At 49.6% G+C, this 27364-nt stretch overlaps 2 protein-coding genes across 10 annotated transcripts in view; one reads left to right on the top strand and one right to left on the bottom strand.

Annotated features, from left to right (window-relative positions):
* Positions 1-12653, top strand: part of Farp1 (FERM, ARH/RhoGEF and pleckstrin domain protein 1) — a 254241-nt gene extending 241588 nt beyond the window's left edge. For all 8 annotated transcript variants that reach the window (XM_074043098.1, XM_074043099.1, XM_074043101.1 and 5 more), the window contains 4 exons: positions 805-971; positions 5535-5642; positions 6062-6213; positions 8049-12653. In XM_074043098.1, coding sequence (XP_073899199.1) covers positions 805-971; positions 5535-5642; positions 6062-6213; positions 8049-8130 — 509 coding nt within the window. In that variant the 3' untranslated portion in view covers positions 8131-12653. The remainder of the gene's footprint in view (positions 1-804; positions 972-5534; positions 5643-6061; positions 6214-8048) is intronic.
* The window catches only part of Stk24 (serine/threonine kinase 24), a 93135-nt gene continuing 77894 nt past the window's right edge, over positions 12124-27364 (bottom strand). For both annotated transcript variants that reach the window (XM_020183307.2, XM_074043104.1), the window contains exons 6-11: positions 22600-22785; positions 20318-20463; positions 18320-18443; positions 17759-17827; positions 15014-15150; positions 12124-13136 (exon numbers count right to left, since the gene is read on the bottom strand). In XM_020183307.2, coding sequence (XP_020038896.1) covers positions 13100-13136; positions 15014-15150; positions 17759-17827; positions 18320-18443; positions 20318-20463; positions 22600-22785 — 699 coding nt within the window. In that variant the 3' untranslated portion in view covers positions 12124-13099. The remainder of the gene's footprint in view (positions 13137-15013; positions 15151-17758; positions 17828-18319; positions 18444-20317; positions 20464-22599; positions 22786-27364) is intronic.

Genomic DNA, 27364 nt, shown 5'->3' with positions numbered 1-27364 from the left:
AATACTCCACTCACAGTGAGTCAGTTCCTTGGCGGGTAGGCCTCCTAGCCATACTCCACATTTGGGGTTTTCTTGGTAGTTCTGGGGTTTGAGCTCTGGGGCTTTCACGTGCTAGGCAGGTGCACTACCACTTGAGCCATATCCCAGCCCTTTTTGCATCGTTATTTTTGAGACAGGGTCTCACTTTATACCTGGGCAGGCCTAGCATCCTCTGTAGAGGGGACAGCAGGCATCATCCATCACACCCAGCTTTTTATTGGCTGACTTTTTGCCTGGGTTGGCCTTAAACTGCAGTCCTCCCACTCTGTACTTCCTGAGTAACTAGGATTACAAGCGTGAGCCACCACATCCGGGCCCACGTTTGTATTCAATGCTGAAAATCAAGAAACTCCCTGTTTTCCAAAAGCGGACCCCTGAGAAGAGAGTGAGGGAACAGGGAAGTCAGCTGTCCCAGTGAGCACTGTCCTCAACTGTCTGTGGAGAGGGGAGGGAGTCCCCTGAGGCTATGCCACATGGAGCTCCAGGGTGGGCCCAGCCTTCGGGTCAGGTGTGTGTATTTCCCCTTCCCGCTGACAGGTCACTTGATCAGCTCTCTGTTCCCATGTCACCCTTCCACGAGCCTGTGTGCAGAGCCCTCCACAGGACGGACTGGGTGGTAGGAGGAGGGGGCTCAATAGAGGCCTTGTTAGAATCCTGCTTAGGGAAGGCCACTGAGTCCCCCCACCTTCCAGTGCTGAGGGCATTGGGACAGGCTTCTCCCCCTGGAAAGGAGAGGTGAGTGTTGCGTTTTGTCACATCCTGCAGAGTCCCCTGATGACGCCACAGCAGCTGATCAGGAGTCTGAAGATGACCTGAGTGCCTCGCGCACCTCGCTAGAGCGCCAGGCCCCTCACCGCGGCAACACCATGGTGCACGTGTGCTGGCACCGTAACACCAGCGTCTCCATGGTGGACTTCAGCATCGCTGTGGAGGTATGGCACGAGTGCGGGAAGCACGGTGCAGCTCTCACCCGCACCGTGAGCTTGCCCAGGTGGAGTCCGTGCTCGGCCTCTGGCCTGGTCCTCCCTGCAGGTGAGGCAGAGTGAGCACTGGCATCTCCACTCCATCTTTGTTCTCCACCGTATTCTCTGCCCTGTGGAGCTAGCCATAGGGCAGAGTGTTCGTGGGTAGAAATGGGCAGCTCGAGGCACGCGGTCATGACCTGGAGAGGTCACAGGGAATCGGATGCACGAGCGGGCACTAAGGCCTGAAGGTGGGCGGGTTCCACGTCACGAAAATCCCAGGGGGAAGAGTGCAGGGCAGGCCTCTCCAGGTGGGCTCTGGGGCTCACCCTGACAGTTGGCTTTAATGATGGGGCTCCCCCTGGGTCACAGACCCCACTCCCCAAGCCTTCTGCAGTCCAGGTCCACAGCTACTTTACAGAACTTTCTAAGCCCAGAGAGTTTTGAGAACAGGAAAGCTTTCTCTACCTACCGTTTCCTACAGCTCCTGCCCTGGCCAGCACAAGGCTATCTAGTCCTCTCTGGTCGTGTGAATGCTGGTGTCCCATTACAGAACCGCCAGTGTGTCTGCCTCTGGCTGCTGCCCCAACCCCCACTGTGGGGGGGGGGGTCTCACTGCAGGGGTCTTCTGTGGTAGGGAGTGTATAAAGTTCTGATTCCCACATATGTCTGGACACACAGCGTCACATGAAAGACTGAGCCAAGGGCAATAGTTCGTTGGCTCTTTGATCCAACAGAATTGGAAATATGCCAACATTTCTTAATGGATGATCCCTGGGTACCCTCGAAATGACTCTAAGTGATCTTCACAGTTCTACGGATTTGCCCCATCCAGCTTCCTGCTGCAGTTAGTGTTCTGAAGGCCTCAAGGAAACCCGGCCCTGCCCATACCCCACCACCACGCACACACACAGCCCCAGGGTGGGCTCTGTCACATGGGACTCCTGGGGTGGGCCTGACCTTCGTATTTCCCCTGCCTACTGACAGGCTGCTTGCTCAGCTCTCTGCTTCCGTGGTATTCTTCCACTGGGCCTGTGTGCAGAGCCCTCCAGGGAACAGTGGAAAGGGGTCCTCATCTGGGGGGAGACGAGGTGCCTTATGGGACAGACCCACTGTCCGTTCCGGAGAAGCCAGTGGGAATACCAAGCTGCCAGGGAGAAACTGTCTAGGCCTCTCTTCCTACCAACCTGCAACGTGTAACAGTTCACTTCAGTGCCACCACTGTTGCAGGCGTGGAGCTTCTACTAAGTCCTTTGAGATTCCTGAGCCATTTAAGTATGCAGCAAATGCCAGTCTGGATCCAGGCAGTCCAGAGACACCTTCTGAGGCCTACAGACAGTTGTGTAGACTTATCTATACAGTCGGGGAGGTGCAGAGCCAAGCTCACCCGCAGGCCAAATCCAGCCTACCATCTGAGTGCTTACAACCTGTAAGCTGAGAGTGGGTTGCACATTTTAAAATGGTTGTTATGCAATAGCTCTGACTTTGGCCTCTCAGTTGCTGGCAAAGCCTCCCATATTATCCAGCCCTTTGAGAAGCTTGCCCACCCTGGGTTGAAAGCTTGAAAGTGCTTGTTGGTAGTAAGAGTTTGACGTGGCAAGTGATTCAGGTTAAAAGCTGTGGAATTAAAGCTGAGCATGGTGGTGCATGACTGTAATCCCAGTGCTCAGGAGGCAGAGGCAAGAGGACAGGGAGTTTGAGGCCAGCCTAGGCTACATGAGATGCTGTTCCAAAAGGGAAAAAAAACATGGGTGACTGCCTGGCATGTTACTACGGTGTCCCTTCCTTGCCAGGAACCCCTCCCAAGCACATACTTCAGCCTAGCATCCGAAGTGGGCTGGTTCATATGTGGCAGGTGACAAATGCTCCCTAGCTGGCCGATAAGCTTCAAGCCCTGGCATGACCTCAGGAGGGGCAGCTCCCTTTCCTCCTGACTTGCTGGCCCCTTTGTCCATCCTGTGCCCCACCTCCACCCCCATCTTGTCTCCTGTATGACTCATGCATGTAGAAAAAAGTATGGGGGATGTCTGGGGCTTCACCAGAAAGGCTGTGGGCCACCTTCAAACACGAGGGTACTGGCAGAGGGACGGCGGAGTTACGCAGAGCCAGCAGGAGCTTTTTTTTTTTTGGTGGTACTGGGGTTTGAACTCAGGGCTTCATCCTCATCCTTGCTAGGCAGGCGCTCCACCACTCGAGCCACTCCACAGCCCAGCAGGGGCTTTGAGACAAAAGATGAACCTTGTCCTTTAAGGTTGGAGACACAGCACAGCACCTGGTCTGCATCCTTGGTCTTGTGGCCTTCTCCCTGGGTATTCAGAGAGAAGGGCTCCTGTTGGATTAGAGCCCTGTTTCCAAGAGAGGCCACCTGCACAGGTCCTGGGGCTTTGCAAAAAGGAATGTGTCCTTTTTGAGCCGCATGGTCAGCTCAAACAGGGGCTGAGACAGAGCGGGGAGGCCCGTGAGCAGCTGGGGGAGATGGGGCGCTGGTGGTTCTGGACACAAGTGGAGCCCTGAGCAGTTGGAGGCAGCGCTGAGTCATCCACAGAGGCATAGGGGTGAGTGACAGGAGCAGGGCAGTGAAGAGTTTCATCGGAGTTGGTGACAAGGGAGGCCTCTAGGATGGTGGGAAGCAAGGCCAGGCCACAGGCTTCATTTCTAAAAAGACATCTGGTCTGAGGGTGCCAGGCGTTAGTCAGAGCTTGTGGGAATGCTTAACAACCTGTCTCAGGAAATTCTGCGCTTAGAATGGACAGGTCCATGCAGCATCTGTCCCCGCGTGCCTCTGAGAGGTTCTTCTGGCCTCCAAGGTGTGCAACAGTGGGATGCCACACAGGTAGTGAGTGCCCAGCTCTGGGTACCAGCAGCTCTGCACTTCCTTGTCTCTTTCTACCAGGGGGTGGATGGTTGGAGGTGCTGGCTGGGCCTGGGGCACCCTCTCCCATGCTGGCTGCAGGGTCTCCTTCATTCCCCCAAGCTGCAGTGCCTAGAGATGCACTTCGTCCTCTCCTACACCCCGCTCACCACATTCACTGTTCCCTTCTGCCTCCTCCGTCAGGCTCAGTGGCGGGAGGCTGGAGACCCTCAGAACATTTCCTAGCTCAACTTCTAGCCTAAGGGGCTTTATGTTTATTGGTACTTAAAAGGATGGAGTAAGTTTTTTGTTGGTTTTTAAACATTGTGATAAAAATTGCTGGGCACCAGTGACTTACACCTGTAACCCTAGCTACTTAGGAGGCAGAGATCAGGAGGATTGTGGTTCATAGCCAGCCTGGGCAAATAGTTCACGAGACCCTATCTCGAAAAAACCCTTCACAAAAGGAAGGACTGGTGGAGCGACTCAAGGTGTAGGCCCTGAGTTCAAGCCGCAGTACCAAAAGTAAAATGAGTTTCAGGGGGAGATGGGGCACTGGTGATTCCAAGGTAACCATTTTTAAGTGGCAGTGGAGTGGCATTAGTTAACTTCACCAGGTTGTGTAACTATCACCACCACTTGTTTCTCACCTGAGTCTCCCCTAGCAATGTCCCTTGACAAAGGGTTTGTCTGGAAGGCAGACGGGCCTCCTCAATGTCCTCTGAAGCCAACCCCTGTCCCCAATGCTCTTTTATCAGCAGCTGCCTCTGGTCTCATCCAAGCTCCAGACACTGTCCACACCACAGGCCTCAGAATAAGACAAGGATAAGGACTGAGGGACCTGCAATGCCAGTGCCCAGGGAAGAGCAGGGCAGGACAGCACTGTACACAAGCCTGAGCCTAGGGGAGGAAAGAGACTTCCGGCCTGGCCCACTAGGTGGCAGTCAGACTTCCTTTAATTCTTCCTGTCACAAGGAAGGATGTTTTCTAGGAAAAGGACCTCCAAACTGGTAGCTTTGAAACTCATTCTCTCTTGAAGCCAGAAGTCTCCCCCTGAAGCCTGTAGGGACCTTTCTCTGCTTTTTCATTCTTGGTGCTGGTGGTCCCTGGTGTTGACTGTGTTCTTGTCACTCCATCCTCTGCCCCCATTGTCATATGGTGTCCTATTCGCGTGTCCCTCTTCTCCTAAGGACATCATTCACATTAGAATGAAGGGCCCACCTTACCCACCCCAGTATGACCTCATTTTAACTAACTATACCTGTGACCACCTGCTTACAAGTAAGGTCACATCCTGAGGTACTGCAGGTGACGGTGGCAGCATTGCTCTTGGATGGACAGGGCTTAACCCTAACAGGTAACAAGAGCTCATCAAACCAGGCACAAAGGCCTAACGTGCACAAGGTCCCAGATTTAGTCCCCAGTAATGCAAAATGGATTAACTGAAAATGAAAACTAAAGTCAGGTTCCTACAACCCAAGTATTCTTGGCATGCCCGGGAGTGGAGGGGCTCGGAGGCATTACGTGCCCCAGTCACAGGAAGCCTGTTAGTCCCAGGGCACTTTGAAGGACCACACCACACAGGCTAGCTGGACTCTGAGAGGGCTGTGGCTGCCACGACCTGTGCCTCTCACTGGTATGGGCACCCATCTGTGCCCCTGACCCGTCCACTTGCCTTTCAGAACCAGCTGTCTGGGAACCTGCTGAGGAAATTCAAAAACAGCAACGGGTGGCAAAAGCTGTGGGTGGTGTTCACAAATTTCTGCCTGTTCTTCTACAAATCACACCAGGTAATGCCCACGTGGGACAGGTAGTGGTCTTGGGGCTTTGGGAACAGGGCTGCCTAAGGAAATGCACCTGCCCAAGGTAGAGTGGCAGAGCCTCAGGGCCTCCATGCAGCAACACACTCCCACACCCTGAAAGGACTGTGCCCTGAGCTAGTCCAGCTGAGCCGCTTGCCAGGCATGGGGAAGCAGGCGTTATGGGATCCTGCTCTGGATCTGCTGGGGAAGACCACATCCATCAGAGGCCCTCGGCTCTAAGTGAAGGCCTATTTGTTGATGAATAGGCCTGAAAAGCACTACCCGCTGCTGCTGCTCCATCCCCTTCAAGACCCCGAGCTCTTGAGTGGAGCTGCCTGGGTAAGGGGCTGCAGCCAGGCCCAGAGCAGCAGCTGCGTCCCCAACGCCTTCTCGGCACCTCTTTCCAGGACAGTCACCCACTGGCCAGCCTGCCTCTGCTGGGATACTCACTCACCATTCCCTCGGAGTCCGAGAACATCCACAAGGACTACGTGTTCAAGCTGCATTTCAAGTCCCACGTGTACTACTTCAGGGCCGAAAGCGAATACACTTTTGACAGGTAGGTATCCTCCTCCATACCGGCCATCTGCAGGACACTCACTTCCTACCAGGGCTCCTCCCCGGTGAGCGCGGGACTGAGGCTCCCTGTGGACCTGGGCATTTACTCCCTGCCCTGCCAACTGCTGGGTCAGACCTGTGTCCCTCTGCCTCAGACCTCCACACTCCTTGAGACAAGTGGAGTCCTGGCTCCCTGGGCGATAACATCAATCAGTCCTTAGCCTGTGCAGGTGCTCTTGAATGTACGTGGTATGCATCAAACGAGAGAGCAAAGCTCCAGGGCCCGTGTGTCAGCAGGGAGGAGGGAGCTTAGGCCTGCAGCCTCCACCTGCCCAGGCCTAGCATCTCCATCGCAGAACATGCCAAACCTTCTGTGTCCAGCTTGGTGGCTTCCAGACAGGCCACAGCGAAAGGTGGTTTCAGGTCACAGGTCCACGCTCAAGAGCTCAGTTCTTTCCAGGCCCCCTTTATTCGTGCTACTACTAAGTGCAGTGGTCTCCAAAAAAAAAAAAAAAAATCAGTAAAATAGGAAAAAGCCAGGCTGTTGGATGTGAGCTCTGGCTTGAAACTATTCCTGAAATTCACATTTCAAGCAGACATTTGGGGCCTCTTGAGAATGGCATCCCACAACAGAGCACCAAGGCAGCTGTCACTACGGAACCACCACCTGGGGGTTTGGGGTCCTTGGTCTTTGGGTTAACAGTTACCAGTCACATGCCCTGGCTCATCTAGGGAGCACCTGTGCCCCTAGCCATGCCGTTGGGCAGGGCGGTAACTTGTTCCCTCACTGGCACTGAACCCCCAAAGCATTCCTAAGTCAATGGGCCAATGCTGAACTGTGCACGGGCCCAAGAAATCCGTGGAAATAGCCGATGCTTAAAACCGGTTTAAGATGTACACAAAACCAAAGGGTCAGTAGTTCCTGCGCAATGCTGCTTAAAATGACCCAAGAGAATAGTACCTCTGACTCACTCCATCCTGGACTGGAACGCCTGGATCAAGGGCTGCAAATGAGTAAGAATAATGCAGCCTTGCAGTGGCGAGGTCCTCGGAGCCAGGGGGTGTAGAATCTTCCGTGAAGGTAGAAAGCTTGACCTTCCCTGCACTACTGATATTTCGCACCAGGTCACTCAGGGTAGGGGAGGTTGTCCTGGCCTTGTACGATATTCACAAGCATCCCTGAACTCAGAGAAACCAGTAGTAGTAGTACTTCTGGTTGTAATGACTAGTTACATCTCCAGACTCGGGCAAATGTGTCCCATGGTCTCAGTGGTGTTACCACAAACACATAAAACGGAGCAGGATAGGACCTATCACTGTGCACTGTCCCTAGCACCAGTGGCTCACGCCTGTATTCCTAGCTAATGAGAAAGGCAGAGATCGAGAGGATCATGGTTCAAAGCCAGCCCGGGGCAAATAGTTCACAAGACCCTATCTTGAAAAAATCCCAAAACATAAAAAGGCTGGTGGAATGGCTCAAGGTGTAGGCCCCAGTACTGCCAAAAAAAAAAAAAAACCACAAGGCAGCATTAGGAAGTAGAGATCCACACAGCCACCTGCCCTGAACTGCTCCAAGTGTGCTACCTTGAATAATTCCAGCTCCCTATGGCACCCAGGCCCATGGTTCTCAAACTGTGTTTTGGAGGAACCCTCTGCTAGAGTGTTAGTTTTTTTAATGAACTCTTCTGCTGAAGTGGCTGCTTACAAACCAGGTCGTCTTCCATCACCTGGTGTTCTTCTGTAATGGCCAAAGGACATGAAGCGATATAAGAAAAGACTAATCAGAGATGTGTTTATAAGAAGTAGCCCAGGTGCTTAGTCCCTTTCTTGTTCCAGGTGGATGGAAGTGATCCGAAGTGCCACCAGCTCAGCCTCTCGGGCCCACGTCTTGAGTCACAAAGAAGCTCATGTGTATTGATAGCTGGATGTACCCGTTAAGACTCCAGCTGTGGCTGCTTTCCTGGAAGACAGCAACCTGTCTAATGAAGCCTAGCAAAATTCACACCTGTCTGAACAAGTGGTCTGCAGCATCCCTCACCGTCTCCCTCGTCTCCTCCACTGTTAATCTCCTTGGAACGGACGGTTCCCACCTCCAGAACTGGGGACTCATGTGCCCCAATCCTTGGGGCTCTTCCTTCAGCTTGTGCCAGTATTGAGCCACTGTCATCATGAGTGCTAAATGACAGTCTCCCCTCCCCTCCAGCTGCAGCCCGAGCACAGTGCACACACAGCTGTTCACCTGAAGACAGGGCAAGTGCTCTTCTTTTTCTTAGAAAAGGACTTTATTTTCGTGCAGGCTGCTGTTTAAAACACAAGCAGACTTTCCAGTTTCTGATGTATACAGCGCAAGTGCAGTCTTAAGCAAATGAGACCGTTTTCAGATTTTTTTCAGTCTTTCTACTTTTATAACAATAGCAAGTTGGTAGACTCACCTTCCTTGACTAATAAGCAATTTGCAGTGCACTCCATTCTGCCAAGGGGCTTTGCTCCAGTGAGACATTCATCACCAAACCTTCTTGGCGGAAGCTGACCAAATTGTTCGTGATTACTCTTTACAGACTGTGGCGGGGTTGTTTTCTGTTAGGAGAAACAGGAATCCAGTGCAATACCTGGACTGTCACTGTACTGAGTGGTGTACACAGTGGGGATGTATTAACCCGTGGTGTTTTGCTGTCTGTTTCACAAGCATGAGAACTTGTACGTCATTGACTGGGGCCATTTGTGCTTTGTTGTGTGAGCGTCGTGGATGCAGAAGCGCTGTACAGTAATGGTACGTAGTCCGGGACCCATGGTTAGGCCCACTTCCTCCACCATGGTTTGAACCTGCACATTCTTTAGTAGTATCTATTGTGCCTGTCGTCGAAACAATTCTTTCTGGTTTTATACTCACTCCCCCAGGCATGGGTGCTGTCAGGAGGACAGTGTACATCCTGGAAAGACTCCACCGGGAACCTGGCTGCCAGCCTCCACTTGGGCCCGGGTGGTAAAGCGTTTGCCTGTTCTCTGTGGTGACTGGGTGACTGCTATTCCCTTAGTGTCTTGAACCCTTCCTAGTGACGTTGACCACCTCAGCACAGTCCTTTCCCAGCACCCCACACCCAGCGGGGAAGGCCTACTTACCTGCGAAACAGGGATCCGCCAACGTCACGGGCCTGTGGCTGCTGTCCACGATTTACAAATAGACGAGGAGCTTGAGACGTGTTAATCATTTGCCTTACAATATGTACCAGACGGTTTTAAATACTAACAAACAAAAGGGAATAAAAATACCTCACGCCACAATCCAGCATATCGAAATTTTAAAGGCAAAACAACCCACCTTGCCTCTTGTCTTTATTTCCATCAATCACGTGTGCATGTGTGCACGCTCACACGTCTGCATGCTTGTGTGTGCATGTGTGTGCGCACGCGCGTGTTGCAGAACAGGACTGGGCTTACAGCATTGTCTCTGCAGAGGAGGTGCTGGGGGATGTGAAAGGGCAAGGACAGAGAGCGTGGTGTCAGGGAGACAGAACATTCTAGAGGACACATAGAGGCTTGGGCAGGAAGTTAAACACCCAGGTGAGAAGGTATGGAGATACCATCTACATCCGCCACATAGCAAGAAGCCCCTGACAAAGGGTCAGGGTGAACACTGGGGACCCCAGCCACCAAGCATCCAGCAAGCAGAATAGCATCAGGAAAATGCTTCCTCCAAAAGGGAAGACATGGGACCAAAGTGGTCCCCTACCTCCATGCTTGTGAATGGTTTCAAACCATCTGCTGGACACCTGTGACCAGCACCTCTTCCTCTGTGGCCACATGGGAGACAAAGCTAAAATAACATGGACAACTGAGTCCACTCCCAAGCTGTCATCAGCAAGAGGCAGCATTTCAGACACCCTCTACACCCAAGACACAAAATTACAAAAAGTCATTTTCTGAGAGCTTTACTGACCCTTGCATGACAGCAGAGTACTCAGGAACACGCCCTAGAGTGCTCGCTGCCCTCACTGCTGTATTCTGCAGCAGAGGTACAGAAGCCATGGTTTTTCAAGGAAGGGAATATAAAAATGCTTATAAACTGATCACACATGTTTTGTCAAAGGAAAGGAACAAATGCTATATAAAGAACTAAACCAGACACTTGACAAGGGCAACTCAGAACAAAACTATTGGCTTTGAAAGGCAAGCAGAACTGGTTCCATCAAGAAAATAAAAGCCAGCTGCTGGTAGCCAACAGGAACACAGAACTGTGACTTTCAACAAGGCATAAATCAGAGCTAACAGCACTCAGCTACCACCTCAGGGTGCTGTGCTGAGTTTCCTGCCCTAGTTGTGTAAGTATGGTCAAGGCTGTGGACCAATGAGCTTTTAACTACTCAGGTTTGGCACTGTGAGGCTTCCAGGTGATAGTAAGTTGTTCTCAACTTCTGAGCTCACGGATTCTGTGAAGACCAGCAGCAGCCTGCACTGTCATGGCATGTGTCAGTTTGCAGCCCTGGGACCTGGACTTGCTTTTCATTAAGGACTAAATGCTCAAATGCCAGCTTGCTTGGCTAAAAAAGATGCCATCAGAAACAATTTCAACAGATTTTGTGTATCTACAAAAAATAACAACCCAGAAGACACTACACAGGGGTGATCCACCCCTCCCCAAGGAAGCTTCTGGTAAACTCAGAGTCATTTGTTGCTTTTACCAGGAGATGGAGTTGCAATTATAGCCTAGTGATGGCCAAGAGGCTGTTAACCATTCATGCCAATATGCTTAGGATCCAGTCTAGCAGTGTAACTATGATCACTAGTGTTTAAGACTGGCTTCAAGGCTGGGGATATAGCTCAGTGGTGCAGTATTTGCCTCGCATGTGCAAAGCCCTGGGTTCAATCCCCAGCAGTGAAGAAAAAAAAAAAAAGACTGGTTCAACATCCAAAGTGATGTCACTGTCCATTCATACACTTGAAGAGCTACATCAATCAGAAAAGCCTGCTTTCTCAGTGATGCTCCTAAAATGAAACACACACACACAGATCCATCTCTCTGAGTTCCTTTCTCCTACAATGGAGAAAACTGACCTTTGGCTTATGCCTCATACAGAAAAAGAGTGCTGACACAGAATACTCTAGAAACACAAAATGCTCTCAAGTTTTATTGTTCAAGGTAACATTCTTGCTGCAGAATAGCACATGCAAGAACAACGAGCAATCCTGTTCTATTTCTCTAACCAAGATGTATCTCCTTTCTAGAAAAAGTCCAACCCCACACTACTTCTGGTCTGATTCTACAATCTTAAAAGAATAGACTCTGTTTAATGAACCAAAACAAAAGCCACCCACCCTGACCACCTTTTAGCTCAGGCCCGCCCCTCTCCCTGTAGTGTCCACGCCACTGCACCAGCAGAGACCTGAGCCGACAAAGTTGGCCCAGGGACGTCTGCTTCCAAAACTCCTGTCTTCCTCCTTAAGACGCAGTATTTCAACAAAGATAACAATAAATAGCATCAACAAATATAAAAGAATGCTACACTTGAATTAGTCAAGAATTGCTATACCAACCCTTTTCCCAACCCGAGAACCCAGAGAATTCCCTCCCTGCCAAGCAATGCCCTGCAGCAAACCAAGAAAAACAGACCCCCTGGTTGGCAGCACCAGCAGACATGGCTCCCTTATAAGAACGAAAAGCACTTGTTAAGGTCTCTGGCGAGAGGCACAGCAATTTCACAAATCAGTATCCAACCACACCTTCTCTATTACCCTCCACACAAGTTGCATAGGGAGCTGACCTGGACATTCAGCAATCTAACATGCGGGTCCTTTTCCTGAAATCTTCTGAAGATACCTCAGCGCACGCGTGCACACACACCCCCCCACACACCCACACACAGAGCACGTGCCCTTCCACCGCGCAGTCATGTTTCAAGAAGAGTATGCAAAATAAGTGTGTTATAAAATTTATTCGTGTAAGCATTCAGACACTTTCAGTGGGAAAGATGATACGCAGATTCCACTACAAGGTGACAATCGTGTTGGAAAGAACGGTACACCTGGCGCAGACCAGCAGTGGCACGATTCCAAAGGTTAGACGAGAGTGCTTCATCTGGGAGAAACTTAAAATAATTTAAAGCTTCATTGAGACAAGATATGTTCCAATTTAAAACACTAAGAAATAGTACCATCAATGAAAAAGGAAATTAACTTCTAAGTGTACCAAGAGGGGTGTAGGGAAAACAAGAGGAAAATTTGCATTTGTTGAGGTACAAATAGGAGTGTTCCACAGAGGGGTATTAATTATTATTAATGGCAAACCCTGCAAATACAAAATAAAACCCAAATCACTGGTCACACAATCCAAAAATTTACACGTAATAAAGGCAAGGTAATAGACTCAGTTATGGCCTGTCAAATATTTACTCCACGGGCAGTATCTACAGAAGCACGTGGCCAATGTGTACACAGTGATTCCTTCTGCACGCCAAAAAGGTTTCTGTAAAAAGAACGCTATATACAAATCTACACCGGTCCGCCAGAGCAAGCCTCCGTCCCCCGGGGGCCATCGACGTAAAGCAGGATACCTGAGGTTTCACGTCTTCAGTTGCCTTACCGTAATCCCAGATATACACTTCAGGGCTTGTGTTTTTTTTCTAAAGATACTTTCCTTGAATATGTGCACTATGGTGACAATTAAAAACAATAAAAAAATAAAATAATCCTGAAAGGAGCAGACCCTTCCCACCCCACCTGAGAGACTTCATCTGGCTGTGGCACAGAGGACTGTGTCCCAGGACAGGCGCCCGCAGCTTTGGGGATGGCCCCTCAGTGGCGCCTCTTCAGCGGTCGCAAAGGCTCTCGTTGACTTTTAAAAAGGAGGATGAAGAGAAAAGGAAAAATGAAACACGAAGGCCAAAGGAATCTCAGTGGGATGAAGTCCCTCCACCACTTAGAGAGTATCTAGGGAAAAAAAAAAAAGAGAAAAATCAGGTGAATAAATGTCACTTTTCCAACCCCTATGCAAAAGTTCAAAAACCCTAGTTCTTTATAGAAAGTCAAGTCCTATCAAAAAAAAAGTTCGTAAGTGTTAACAAGGTTTTTACATAAAAAGTTCAAAACAGTTAAGAAATCACAGTTCTAACACAAAACTAAGAGCATTTCACAAAATATGTGCTCAGCCTCCCTGGAGAGACTATGTGACTAAGGCAGAACAGTACTTAGGATTAATCTTGGTACTAGTCAATGACACAAGAAGAGCCCAGAGATGCACGTGCACGGCAGGTGTGAACCCCAGTGCAGGAAACCATTCTGGCCCCAAAACACTGAGGCAGTCCGGGTAATCTACTTCCTAACTCGATTTCAGAAGCACCGTCCAAAGAAGGAGGCACGTTTGCCCACAAAGACACCTCTAAGGCATTCTATCTGTCTGGTTTGGGGGCAGTACTGGGTGTTGAACTCACGGCCTTTGCACTTGCTAGGCAAGCACTCTACCACTGAAGTCATGCCCCCAGCCCTGGGTTTTTTGCAACTATAATAGTTTTTAAAAACTTTTATTCTCAACATTAAAGAGATTAAAATTTTTATCATGTATATATAAGCAATATGAAACTATACAAAAATGTATAAAATTGTTCATGCACTGTATATGAACACTTTCCATGTGTAAGTTCTTTCTCAAAAATCCAACAGAAAAGAGTCACTGACAGTAAAATTTGCAAGAGTTAAGCTTATGGCTTCTGTAAACATTGAAAGGCAAAGAACTGATAGCTGATAACAACGGCAATAACCACAATAACCAGGCTGCAAAGGTGGGGCTGAGCACAATTTCTTGTTTTCCAAAAATTCTACTGTCTTGTTTCAGAATACAAAAGGAGGTTTAGGTGGGATCCTGAAAGACACTACAAAGCCAGGGTGGTCCTACACACCTTGTAGTCCCAGCTACCTGGAGGGAGAGGTCTACATAGTGAGATCTCTTTTTTAAAAAAATGTCACTAAAGGTGACACTAACTATAAAAGCAGGAAACAAAGCCCAACAAGATCCTAGCAAGCATCAGCAGTTTCTGGTGTAAAAGTTGTGTGAGGCTCTTGTCAGTGAGAAATAAATGTCAGTAAGAGGAAGTATGACATGATACCAAGCTAGAGAAATCAAAAAGGCTGTGTTGGGGTGAACATGTGGGTTAGTGCACTATCTAGAGAGCTGGGAAGAGATGATTTATTAGGCTCCCTGGCTTCTTTGATTGTCTCAAGATTGAAGGCAGCCAAGAATGGCTTTTGGTTTTTATCCAAAACTTTAAAAAGCTACAGTATCCTTTACTCCTCAACCTGGAGCATGTGTGGTCAAAGCTAGCGGTGGAGTGGGAGCTCCTTCAGCAAGGCGTCTGGTCATGACCATCTGCCCAATTGTCCTGAGTTTCCTCTGCCAAAGCTGCTGGTATCTGGACACCAGGCTTCAAAGGTGAAAACCCGGCAGGGAAGTGACAGGTGTGGGCTGGGGGCTATCTTCTCTGGCTTATTAGGGCTGCTAAGCAGGCTGAGAATGAAAAGTGGGTCTTTGTACGTCACCCTGGATTTCTGTGGCAAGAGCTACAAATGCAAGTTCCTTAGCCTTTTACATAGACCCACACCTTCCTTCCTGTAGGTTCCGTAGTTCACCAACAACCCTTCCCCAACTACACCTGCAGCCCAGAGACAACACAACAGACAGGGAATGAAGTGCCAAAGTGACACACTGAGTTCTCCAGCCCACAGGGGCCTTCCCACCCTTACCCTGCAGAGGCTGGTGCAAGCACCCTGGGGCTCTCCTAGAGCAGCAGCACCCCAGATTGTGTAGCAGTTACCTCTGCAGCCGCTGCACCAGCTGGGCCACCATGGTGTCTGAGATCCCCGGGCAGGCCTCTTCGGCCAGGTAGATAGCTCCCCGCAGCTCTTCTATGGACCCCAGGTTCCCTCCGCAAGCCTGGCTCTTCTCCTTCAGCTGAAAATACACATAGAAGGGAAGCACGACACAGGTGTCCACACCCAGCATCACTCACCAGGGAGAGACCACGTGAGCCCTGACACCACTCTAGGCCCAAGGAGCCTGGGCAACAGCTTTGGTGGCCACTGGGTCACTAAGTCCCCACCAGAGAACTCTGAGTGTGTACATACAGGGTGACAGCCAGGCCCGAACTGTGGTCTCCCAGGCCAGAACAGAGGCAGCCAGCTCTCTGTGCACTTTCTCTAAATTGGGTTTGGATGGGGTATCAGGTTTGCTGTTTTTGGTTTTGGCCTCTTTTGGGGGGGGGGGTGCAGTATTGGGATTTGAACTCAGGGCCACACCTCAGCCATTTTTGCTTTAGTTATTTTTCAAATAGGGTCTAGAGTTTTTGCGGGGAGAATGGACTGGGACCTCAATCCTATCTACCCCTCCCCACGTAACTTAGATGACAGGCGACACCACCACGCCCAGCTCTACTGGTCATGATGGGATCTCTCGAACTTTTTGCCTGAGCTGGCCTCGAACCAGGATCCTCCCAGGACAGGATCCAGGTAGCACCTGCCAAGGTGACACACCAAGGCATCCTTTGGAAAAGGACTCTCCATTTCATCTTTACAAATATTTTGCAAAACATTCAGCTTGGCTCAGCAGGGTGCTGTGAACATTTTGTCACTGTCAGACCAGTGTCACTCTGAAAGCAATGGCTTCTTCTTCCTGCTCCCAATGGGCCTATGGAGAAACTGGGAAGGGCTGACCTTGCAGGGGCCTGTGGGTGCCAAGAACACTGTTTGTCAGATTACAACACAGATGACCTTGACATGGTCTCGTGTTTGCCTAGCATGCCAATCAGTTCACAGCACAGTATGTGCGAGCCCCAAGAGGGTCATCTGCAACCCACCTCCCTCCTCCCCGCCCCACACCTGTGTCTCAAAGCAGGAACAGTCTGAGGCTGGACTGGACCTGCTGTACTTAGCACTAAGCTGAGTGAGCAGCCTGGGCAATGCTGAGTGACACGTGCTCATGTGTACATGTAGGGATAATTACCATTCTTAGTAGCTTTTATGAGAGCTATCTAAAATAATGCACATTAAACGCTGAGTATTAGTAGTAATAAAAACACAGCCACCGAGGCTCAGCGGCACATGCCTGTAGCACAGCACTTGGAAGGCTGAAGCAGGAGGATCCAGAGTTTGAGGTCAGCCTGGATCATACACACTGTCTCAAAAAAGACCCAGAAAGTACAAATAGGAAAGGATGTCTGTGAAGTGACTGTTTGGTTAGCTCAGAAAATCCAGGGCACTACGACATCTAGGAATAACATGAGGCAGGAACCTCTTAAGCCCAGTACAAAATAAACAGCCTTCCCTAATCACCTGATGGACCCCATTAGGGTGGCCAGGGGAAGGTCACAGGAGCGCAACCCAGCATCTAGAGAGCTGAAAGGCTCCATCAAGAGCACAATGGTAAGGCTGGAGAAGGCATAGATCATGTGGCAGGGCACTTGCCTTAGCACACGCAAGGCCCAGAAAAGAGCACACTGGTGTCTACTGGACGTCCTGAGAAGAATACACACCCAGGAAAAGCAGCCATGGCTGGACCCAGACAGCAATAGGGCAGCCCCCACTTTCCCCGGGCCATACTGTTTTCCACCTGCAGTGTTCAGATTCTCCAGTGCACTGGCATTGCAGGTAGACCTCAGCTCCTCCCACGGCAGCCCTCCCACCTGGCCTGGAATTTGGCAGGTGGGATGGCAGGGCCCTCAGACAAGCCCACAAAGGATTCAGGCTCTGGGAAAGGGCTGGGGAGGGATGCTGACAGGCATGGCTGGCCACACACACTATGCCTCATCGGACAGGCCAGCTGTGAGAGAGGGGAAAGGGCTTGCTCAGTGACTCCTTCCTTCCACAGACTGCCCAGGACCCCTGTGGTACTGCTGTGGAAAGGCTACCTAGAGAGGCCTGGACACCACACAAAACAGGTATGAGGTGACTTGCCACCAACTGTTTGCACAGCAGTCTAAACCAGGTAGTGGTAGAAATGGGGGGACACACACATACAAACAGCCACAGGATAAGGGACTGATGGAGAGGCCGAAGGAGGGCCAGGCTGTGTACCAGCTCACCTCGAGCACAGGGTGGCCCTGCTGGGTAAGGTAATGGCTCCTGTGCGGTGCACAAGGGTCACAGGGGACTGTGGTGGCCAACAGGAGACACAAGCACTTGGGAATCCAGTGTCTCCTTCAAAGTAAAAACCTACTCCTCACATTGCCTTAAACTTGTCTGAGACACAGATGAGGCTGCACCCCGCCCACTTGCAGAAACCTGCACAGCCAAAGCTGGAACTTGTTCTGATAACATATAGTGCTGGGCCTGTCACCAAAGGCTGCCACACACCGGGCGTCTCCCAGGGGAGCCATGAGTGGGCAAGCAGGAAGTGGCTCAAGGATGGTGGCACCTCAGCACAAACAACATAGACTGGCTGAGCCTGCCTTTGCTGGCTACATTAATGCCCCCAACTTGTACTGGCAATGGTCCTACAGAAGTTGAGCCTAGCACCCGCTCCTGCCCTTCTCACTGCTCCCCAGAAAGTCAGCCAGGTAGCTTACCTCCGCAAACAGAGGAGAAATAATTGTCGATAAACACTGAGAAAAAGGCCTCTTTGGGATGTCTTTCACCTTGGGGAAGAAAAGACCATCAGAAACAGGTATCATGCACAGAGGCAATAATCCAACACACTTCAGCTGTGACCCATCAAGCGTGACAGCGCTGCACAGCCGCACCCAAGAAAAGGCTCTCTGCTGACGCAGTGCCTCAACGAATGCCTGATGCCTCTCACTAGACCACAAAGTTTCACTTGCAGTCACAGGCAAAACCCATGTGGCTGGGACCCCAGCATCTGGAGTCCATGCAGAAAGGGACAAGATGGCAGCGAGTGCACTGTGTGGGCACAGTCATGCTGGGCTGCCCCACAGCAAGGTCTAGGTGCAAGCACCTTGCTTGCAAAAGCCTGCACAGGGAAATCCTGAATCACTGGATAATTAGGCAGAACTGGATGTCAGCTCAAGGGGCTGCTCCAAAGACGGACCCACCGACTCCCAGAGTATTTTTTATAATCTGACTGCCAAGTGCGGCTGACAAGTGGAGCACTGGTGTAAGAGCAAACACACCTTGTTTCTTTCCAAATCCGATGGCTGAAGAGCTCCGTTCTCGAGATTTTTGGGATCCTTCTCCCGGATTGTGAAGATCCAGTCCCCAGAGTCACTGCCTCCAGACGCCTGGCCATCTGTTTCTCTAGACACAAAGACACCAAGTCATCAGCACAGGCACTGGGCTCGAGGACTGCACACTTGCTGCTCAGCCCTCCGGCACTGCCACCCCACCCATGCACCACGGCTATTTCCAACTGTCCTGTCCCCACCAGTCACACCCTGGCCAGTTTCCCTCAGGCTTCCCACAGCCATCCTATGTCACAGGAACTCCTCCTTACTCCCATCCCCATGCCAGGGGCAGCCACACCTGACCTCCTCTGCCAGTCCCTCTCTTGGCCCTCTACCTCTCTTCCACACCACCTTCCTGTAAGGCTGAAGCGCGTGCTCCTTTCCACCCTCCAGCCACAGGTCCCAATGTGCATCTCCACTGTTGCTCCCCATCTGTCACCTTCCTCATACTCCAAAGCCCATCTGTGACCCCGTGTGCTACTACCAAGGGCCTAGTAGCCTGCACCCTGCTAGAGAAGGGGGCACCTGCTCAGACCTTAGCCCACTTGACTGAACTTGTCAGCAACAGTCTCAGTGACCCTACTGACATCCTCAGGCTGTGGCTGCCTTGTACCTCTGTCCCCTCCTACCCACAGACCACAGTTGCTCAATCCCACTCACAGGTTCAGCTTCTTCCCCATGCTGGCTTCCTAGGTGCTGGTCCTAGGCTGGCTTTTTTCACAAGTCACACACTGAGTGACACCATTTGTTATCAAGGCTCCAGTGACCTTTTATACAGCAGAGACCCCTAACTCCGTATTACCTGGGCTCCACACCTCAATGCCACATTAAACAGTACGTCTCCTCTGGGACATCCAATTCCGCTATAGTCATGTCAAACTCGGCTTCCCACACCTCATCACAGTGTCACCTGCCACACTGCTGAAACCTGGGACGTCTTCCCCTGCTCTACCCAAATCTATTGCCACATCCTGGCTCTCAAAACCTCCCTCCACTCTCTTTTATCCTCGTTGCTACCATCCCAATTTCCTGGCACCATCACCTCAACAACCTTCAGGGTCAGTGGTCTCCATCGTGTCTGTAAAACAGAGTTGGCTTTGGGAACAATTGTGGGTCTGTCCCTTAAGCTCTCAGTCCACTTGCCCGGTGCAAGGTTACATCAAAGTTGGCCAACACTGGCTTCTGGTTGTGTGTGCAGGACAGCAGACCAGCACTGAGAGCTTGGCCTCTAAGCACCTCATTTCTCCCTCATGTCAGGGTGGCCAAACCAGTCCCCTTCTGACCCCCTCACCCGTTACCTCCCTCTGCCTGGACGACTCCAGGTCATTTCACTCTCCAGTCAACAAAGGCTGGCTGCCGAGTTGGATACCAGCATTCAGTAAGTCACTTCCCCACACAGTTTTTACAATGCCAGCATGTACCAAGACACAACGAGGGGTCACTAAACAAACGTGCCTTCATGTCCTTCAAAAGTATATTCAAGGGTTTCACTGGTCAGTACTTTTAAAAGCAGGAGGTATAATGAAAAGAAAAGAGATCATGTCAAGTTCCCCATGCAGGTTTTGTTTTGTTTTTTTGGTGGTGCTGGAGTTTGAACTCAAGGCTTCATGCTTGCTAGACAGGTGCTCTAGCACTTGAGCCACTCTACCAGCCCTTTTTTGTGTTGGGTATTTTCAGTCTCATGAACTATTTGCTGGGGCTGCTACAAACTGCAATCCTCCTGATCTCTGCCTCCTGAGTAGCCAGGATTACAGGTCCAGCCAACCGAATGTTACTCGGAGAAACTCTACTGGTGTCACAAGAGGCTAAGACGCCCACACGGTGCCCAACACAAAAATCACCAGTGACCTAGGTCATCTAAGAAACAAACAGAAAAGCCCACCTCCAGGGAGAGACAAGAACCAGTGGTCTCCCCACTTGAGGGCACAGTGCAGGCAGAAGACTTACGCATCCGAGTCCTCCGAGCTGGAGTCATCATGGCTCTGCTCAGCCTTCCACCTCTTGTACCTGTCGATGAGCTCAGTCAAGTAGGATGTTTTCTTTGCGTTGCGTATGATAAACTTGTGCTTCAGTAATTCCTTAGCGGTGGGTCTCTGGAAGACACACACGCCCAACAAAGTGAAGTGTGAGGTGAGGCTCGTTCTTTGTTCCACTCTGTTCTACCTCGAAGGACAAATTTCTGCCTTGAAATGTCAGACGGTAAACACATCAACATTGGGTTCTGCTTCTAAGCTTTTCCCTCAGGCTTGTTTTGTGCCCCTGAGTGAGACTCCAGGCACAGAGTGAACGTGACATTTATTTTCCAGTAGGATCCTTAACACTGCCAGAAACTGTCTAATCAGCGCTGGGCGCCAGTGGCTCACACCTGTAATCCTAGCTGCTCAGAATCACGGTTCAAAGCCAGTCTAGGCAAATAGTTCCTTGAGACCCTATCTCAAAACACCCATCACAAAAAGGGCTGGTGGAGTGGCTCAAGGTAAAAGCCCCAATACTGGGAAAAAAAAAAAAAAAAAAAAAAAGAAACTGTCTAATCAAAGCAAGAGGAACCCTGCCCCCAGAAACCTGCACAGAACCTCACAAGAACCATCTGGGAGCTCATCCCTAATCTACTCCATACTGATTGACGGAAGGGAGATCCATGTTCTGTGTCACTGTTACCTTTCTGTACTGTTGGGCTAATACCCCAAATGAATTTGCCAATTTGGACTCATCTAAAAGCACCTGGACAGGAGCCAGGACAGACCCTGACCTCATTTGCTGGAAGTCTGCCTGGGTTCCTCAGTTACCAGCAATCCAGTCTGCCCCCACCTTGGCAACTGAACCAAGAGTTTCATCCCTATCTGGGTTTGGCATGGCTCCAGGCAAATGGCACACTGTGAACTCAGCCACCGGCTTTACGCTCAAGGGCAGCAAACCTGCAGCTGAGCAAGCCCCCCAAGAACCCCAGGGTGCCCCAGCCAGGATAGGCAGAAGGAACAGAGATGCTGGCCAGTCAGACCTAGCTCCCACCTATGCCAAATGACTAAGGCTTTCTTAGCAAGTTCCAGAAGGTTGCCCACACTCAAACCTGTGAGAACCGGGGCACTGGGAACATCCCTGCCTCACTGTCTACTGACATACTCCAGCATTCCATAGATGCTCATGCCTTCCTCCCCTCCACAGGTTCAGGACCAAGCCAGGGGTGGAAGGTGTGTCCTAGGAATAGGCCAGTACTAGACATGTGCTTTACGGGAAAAATGTGCATGCACGTGGGTCTCTCTTCTTGGGTGCTGTGCCTGGAGCAAACATTATGATATAAAATTCAGAGCTCTAGTCACCAGCATGCGGATCACTGCCCACCACTACCTGATGCAGTAACCCAGTACTGGCCTGCACCTCAGCCCGCCATGCTCTGACCTGGTGAACGCCTTCGCCAGAACTGGCACCATATTAGGAAAGCACGTGCTCTTATAAAAGCCATCCCTCATCTCCCAAACTCAGATAAGAGTTAATTGGGAGGGTCGGGGTTGGAGGCAATGTCAGTGTGGCCCTCAGCCAACTCTCCTATAAAACTCAGCTATGAAACAGACATGGGGTGCTACATGCAAAAGCAAAACACGCCCTGATTCCGAGAGAAAGATGAGGGAAAGCCACATAGTCCTCAACGCTATGGGTTCTGCTACAGTTGATTAAACAGAGAGGGAGGAGGAGGAGGAGGAGGAGAAAATAGGTGGCTCGTTTAGCTCTTACTTGTCTTGTTTCTGAGCACATTCTACCTAGAAACTGAACACAATTATTTTTCAAGCTAGCCTTTGCCTTATTAAAAATAGCTTTATCATTTACAGCCTGATCTTCCTCTGTAAATATTAAAAGTTTATGACTTCACATATAATAATGTGAATATTCTTTAGACTCAAGGAAGCATAAGATTCTAGAAAACCTAAAATAAAATAAGTAGATCTTGGGCCAGAGGCATGGCTCAAGTGGTAAAGAGCTTGCCTGGCAAGCTCAAGGTTCCGAGTTCAAATTCCTGTAACACCCCTTGCCCCACAAAAATAAGTAGGTCTTTAATCCTTAAAAAGTAAAATAATAATAAAGACATATTTGCAACTTAAAAGTATCAAACTCATCTCAATAAAAGAAGATATTGAGAGGATGGGATGACAACGGCAGCAGAGAGTGGTGCCTGAGGAAGGCCCGATGGTGGATCCAGATCAAGCCAAGTTGCCCAGGCAGAGACGCAAACTCACAAAGCTTGGCTCCTTGTTCAGGCAGGCCTCCACGAACTCCTTGAGGGGTTTGCTATAGTTCCCCTCCAGCGTTGGGGGATTGTTCTTTGGAATGAGGAACAAAACCTTCATGGGGTGCAGCTCGGAATGAGGAGGCTCCCCTTTCGCCAGTTCTATAGCCGTGATGCCCAGGGACCAGATGTCTGCCTATAATGACAAAAGCACTTTTGAGTCACAGAGCAGGGACACCTTCAAATACACACTTAAGGAAAGGTAACACAGCTCTCAATGTACTTATATGATCTCCAAAAGGATGATCACTTTTGACTGATGACAAGAAACACAAGGCCTTGGTATGATTCACAAGAGGAAGAAGTGCTATAGCAAATAGCTTCCACTCTCCACAAAGACTGCTTCAACAGCCCCTATGGCAGCTACTAGAACCACTGGCACAGGAAGGAGCCGAGTATGCCCATGAGTCACTTCCTCAAGCAATGCTTAGCACCAGGCACAGCCCTGAAGTCAAGTGGGTACCTTGATCTCTAGAGACTTGGGTTCAAATGCCAGCTCTACAGTCAAGAGTCCTGTGACAGACAAACAGCTTCCCTGAGCCTTGTTTCCTCATGTGGACTGTGAGAGGTGGTCATGCAACTTGCTACCACAATGCCCAGAAGTTAAAACAAATGTTTATTATGAATACATTCGGCTATCACAAAAGTGGAAAATACAGTGCACCCATACATCAAATTTACTAATCATTAACTTTTTTCTATTTCAGCTTTGTGTTTGTTGCCACAGTACATTTTTAAAAAGTCGTCATGCACCAAGCACCAGTGGCTCACACCTATAACCCCAGCTGCTCAGGAGGCAGAGATCAGAAGGACTGCCAGCGCTGGGCAAATAGTCCACAAGATCCTATTTCGAAAAATCCCATCACAAAAAAAGGACTGGTGGAGTGGCTCAAGGTGTCGGCCCTGAGTTCAAACCTCAGTACTGCAAGCAAATAAAATAAATAAATAAATCCACAATCCTGACCCTTCTCCCCCAGTACTTCAGTACACTAACATCAGTACTTCTTGCTGTGTGGCAACACCTAAAATTAGTGATTAAAGTAGTCCTCAGCTCACAATGGTTCAACTCTGCAATGGCGCAGGTTCAGTAAAGCCCATGCGCTGAATTTTGAATGTGGATCTTTTTCTGGGCTGGCGACATGCAGTGAGTCTCTCTCCTGATGCTGTACAGAGGTAGCTGTCACAGCTCCCTCCAGTCAGTCCCAATACCAAAGGGGAAAAAGACCTGCACTCTAGAGGGGGCTGTGCTAAGCTAGGATGTTCAGTTAGGTGTAATCAGTGCATTTTCAACTGGCTTTATTTTCAACATACAAAGGGCTGACAGAGGACTATCTGTAATTGTTTAATATTTGTTTAATAAGTTTTCTCAACTATTCAAAAAAAATCTCCATAGTTGGTTTATCTGAACCAGAATTCAAACAAGGTCCACATACTGATGGTTCAGTTGTCCAAGGCTCTTTTAATCTAGAACAATCCATGTGCCAATCTCCCCAATCAACTTGAAGAAGAAAGAGGTCTTAAATTCTGATTTTCTCTGTGGTTTCTTCCTGGGGGGATTTCATGTGTTTCTCTAGCTCCTGCACTTCCTGTCAAAGATCCTACAAAGTGACTCAATCTAGAGGCTTGTAAGACTAAATGTTGGCAGTAACCAGGTAGCCCCCACACCAGGCACCCAGAGCTCAGCTGCTCGATATGCACTGACTGGTTTAGGCAGATGGTGGATTCTTGAACATATACTGTAAGAAAAAAGTGGGGCAGTCTTAGGGAACTTAGTGTCAATGAGACACTGTCAGGAGCTGATATCATCCCCAGGGAACAGCACAGAGCTGAAAATGAAATAGAATGAAGTAGGCTGACAAAGCCAACTCGGAGAACTGGGGTGATACTTCTGCTCTTGTCACTGTACACTGGGAATCCATCAGCACTCCAAGATCTGAAGTTAGAACATGATATATCTCCCTCATGCTCACTGCACAGCAAAAAAGTGCAAAGGCTGGAGTCTTGCTTAGGCGGCCAAAGACTAGACAGTGTTTGACCTCTAACAACCTGGAGAGAACTCCCTTGCCAGGTTCCTGCAACCCTGTAAACACCAGATATCCTTACTAGCAACCCTAGCCCAGCAATCCGTAGGACCAAGGCCTACCACATAGTCTAATTCTCCTGTTCTCAGAAGGATAGAACAGCTGCTGCCAAGACATACTCTAAATTCTTCATACTAAAATCTTACGCTAAAGGGATCACTCTAGAAGAACTGGTATTAGGAATAATGTTCCTATTTTCCTTCTCTCTCAACTCTCTTCAACAAGGCCTGACTTATTTTACATGTGCACTAGTTTTAAAATAGTCAGAAATGTGGTTTACTCCAGTGCCGGCCCCAGGAGGAGGACCAAGTGCACAGGTACAGCGGGCAGGGAAGCATCCAGAACCGTGAGGGTGGCAGAAGAGCTTGAGGCAGCCACACAAGAAGGGAGAAGGAGTGGCAGGAAAATGCAGGTAGCAGATCTGACTCTCACAGGACAATGGTTCTTTACCCACAGGCTCCTCCTGCCTACACCGGCCCTCTCAGTTCCATTAAAGCTGGCCACACAGACCCAGGGCCTCTGTCCACGTAATTTGACGATGTACCTCCAGACCTCCAATTATCTCACAACCAGTTCAGCACAGCCCACAACTGGAAGGCCTGGTGGATGATAGTCTCTGCTTGGGCTGTCAGAGATGGGTGTGCACTCACAAAGCAGAGGCCTGACGACTTGCTTTGGGTGTGGTGGTGTCCAAGCAGCAGCAAGCAGCAAGTTGGAAAGGCGCTGGACCCTGCTCCCCTGTGCCATTGCTCATGAGGAGATGATGGCCTGGCAAACTCAACCCGACCCAGACCGGCCCATGCTTGGCTCATTCTGGCTTCCCCAGGAGAGAGGCCCAAGCAGTTCCAGCAAGACAAAGTGTGGGCCATCCTCTAGGCAATCTAGCCAAGAGCCCGAGGGTCACCCAGTCCCTCAGGACTCCCCTATGGACCATCCTAAACCCAGCCAGGCACCAGGTGTGTGGCTCCTAGCTCCTGGTTCAGAGTCGTCCTCTACCCAGGACTGCAGGGCCTCATGTGATCTTTCTGCCTGTAGTCATCCATCATCCTACTGGCAAACCTGGACACCCAGACTGGCACAAATATAAATTCCAAGCAATGTGGCAGATGAATCTAAAGCTACAAAAATATCCAAGCTTGTTAAAAAATTAATTCCACTTACAGGAATCGAAATAAATGTGAGATTTGGAGAGGGCAGGTAGGCACCGCCCCAAACACTCACCAGCAGTGTTTCTCAGTCAGCCTCCTAAGAACGTTAAGTTCTTTAGTCCATTCGCTTCATGTAGCATCAACAACATGGTGCTGGTAGAGAACCTTAATGAATATAACTGAGTTTGTCTATTACTTCATCTAACTTAGAATGTGCACCTGAACATGAAAAGGACAGTCGTCTTCTGAAGCAAGGGAAACTGAGGAATAGTAAGGGATCCATCTTTCTGCTATGTGCGAAACGAATTAGATGTTAAGACACTGCTGACAGCAGTCCATGGTGGTTCTTCTGTTTGCTTGTTTTGGTAGTGCTGGGGTTTTATTTTATTTTATTTTATTTTATTTGCACATAAGGAAGCATTTATTTGAGGTTTAACATGAAATCATACAAATAAAATTTGTATAAACACAAATCCACATTAAGTCATAACACATAGTGCTGGGATTTTAAACACAGGGCCTCCACCTGAGCCACACCCACAGCCCTTTCTGCTTTACTTTTCTGATATGTTTTCCTGTTCTTTGCCCAAGGCCAGCCTCAGATGATGATCTCCTACCTACACCTCCCTTGTAATAGCTAGGATTATAGCCATGTGCCACCCATCCAGCTTGTTTTTTTGGGATGGGGTCTTGCTAACTTTTTGCCTAGGCTGGCCTTGAACTACAGTCCTCCTATCCCCGTCTCCCAAGTAGCTGAGTTTACTACAGGTATGAGCCACCACTCCTGGCTGACAGTGGTTTGTTTTTCGTTTTATTGTTTGTTCGTTTGGTGGGGTTTTTTTGGAGGAGTTGGGGGGTATTGTACTGGGGTTTGAACTCAGGGCCTCACACTTGCTAGGCAGTTGCTCTGCCACTGAGCCACTCCACCAGCCCCTAATTGTTTGGGGTTTATGTATTTATTTATTTTGTAAAGTAACAGTGAAGTTTATTAGGAGAGGAACAGGGGGGAAGCAAAAGAGAGAGAAGCATTTCCTGTGCCTCACACAGGAAATGGGAGTAAAGACTCCCTAACAATGGTTTTTAATATAAAACAAGTCAAGGGCTAGCGGATTGGCTCAAACAGTAAGAGCACCTGCCCAGCTAGGGTAAGATCCTAAGTTCAAAACCCTAGTGTTGCCCAAAACAAAGAGACACGTCAAAAGCTGAAAGGGCAGATGCTCTGAAGAGGCAGGTGTTAAAATCTGTGGGCAGATCTTTCCCTACGTGGCCACTTCCACGTAGGACAGCTACGTGAGTGACCTCATCTGTTCCTGACAGCCAAGGACTCCCCCAGCAGCAGCAGGAACAGAACATACAATAACATCCCAAATCCTCACAGTATTGTGTGAGATAAGGCAAGCTGGCTTCAGATCTAAAGACATAATACAGCTTATGCTCTTTAAAAAACAAGCAAACCTTCCCCAAGTCACCTTCAAAATAGTAATAA

This window comes from Castor canadensis, chromosome 10 (genome assembly GCF_047511655.1).
Source record: "Castor canadensis chromosome 10, mCasCan1.hap1v2, whole genome shotgun sequence".
NCBI classification, from domain to species: domain Eukaryota; kingdom Metazoa; phylum Chordata; class Mammalia; order Rodentia; family Castoridae; genus Castor; species Castor canadensis.
Note: the sequence above shows the minus strand (reverse complement) of the source record. Positions and strands in the feature narration are given on the sequence as shown.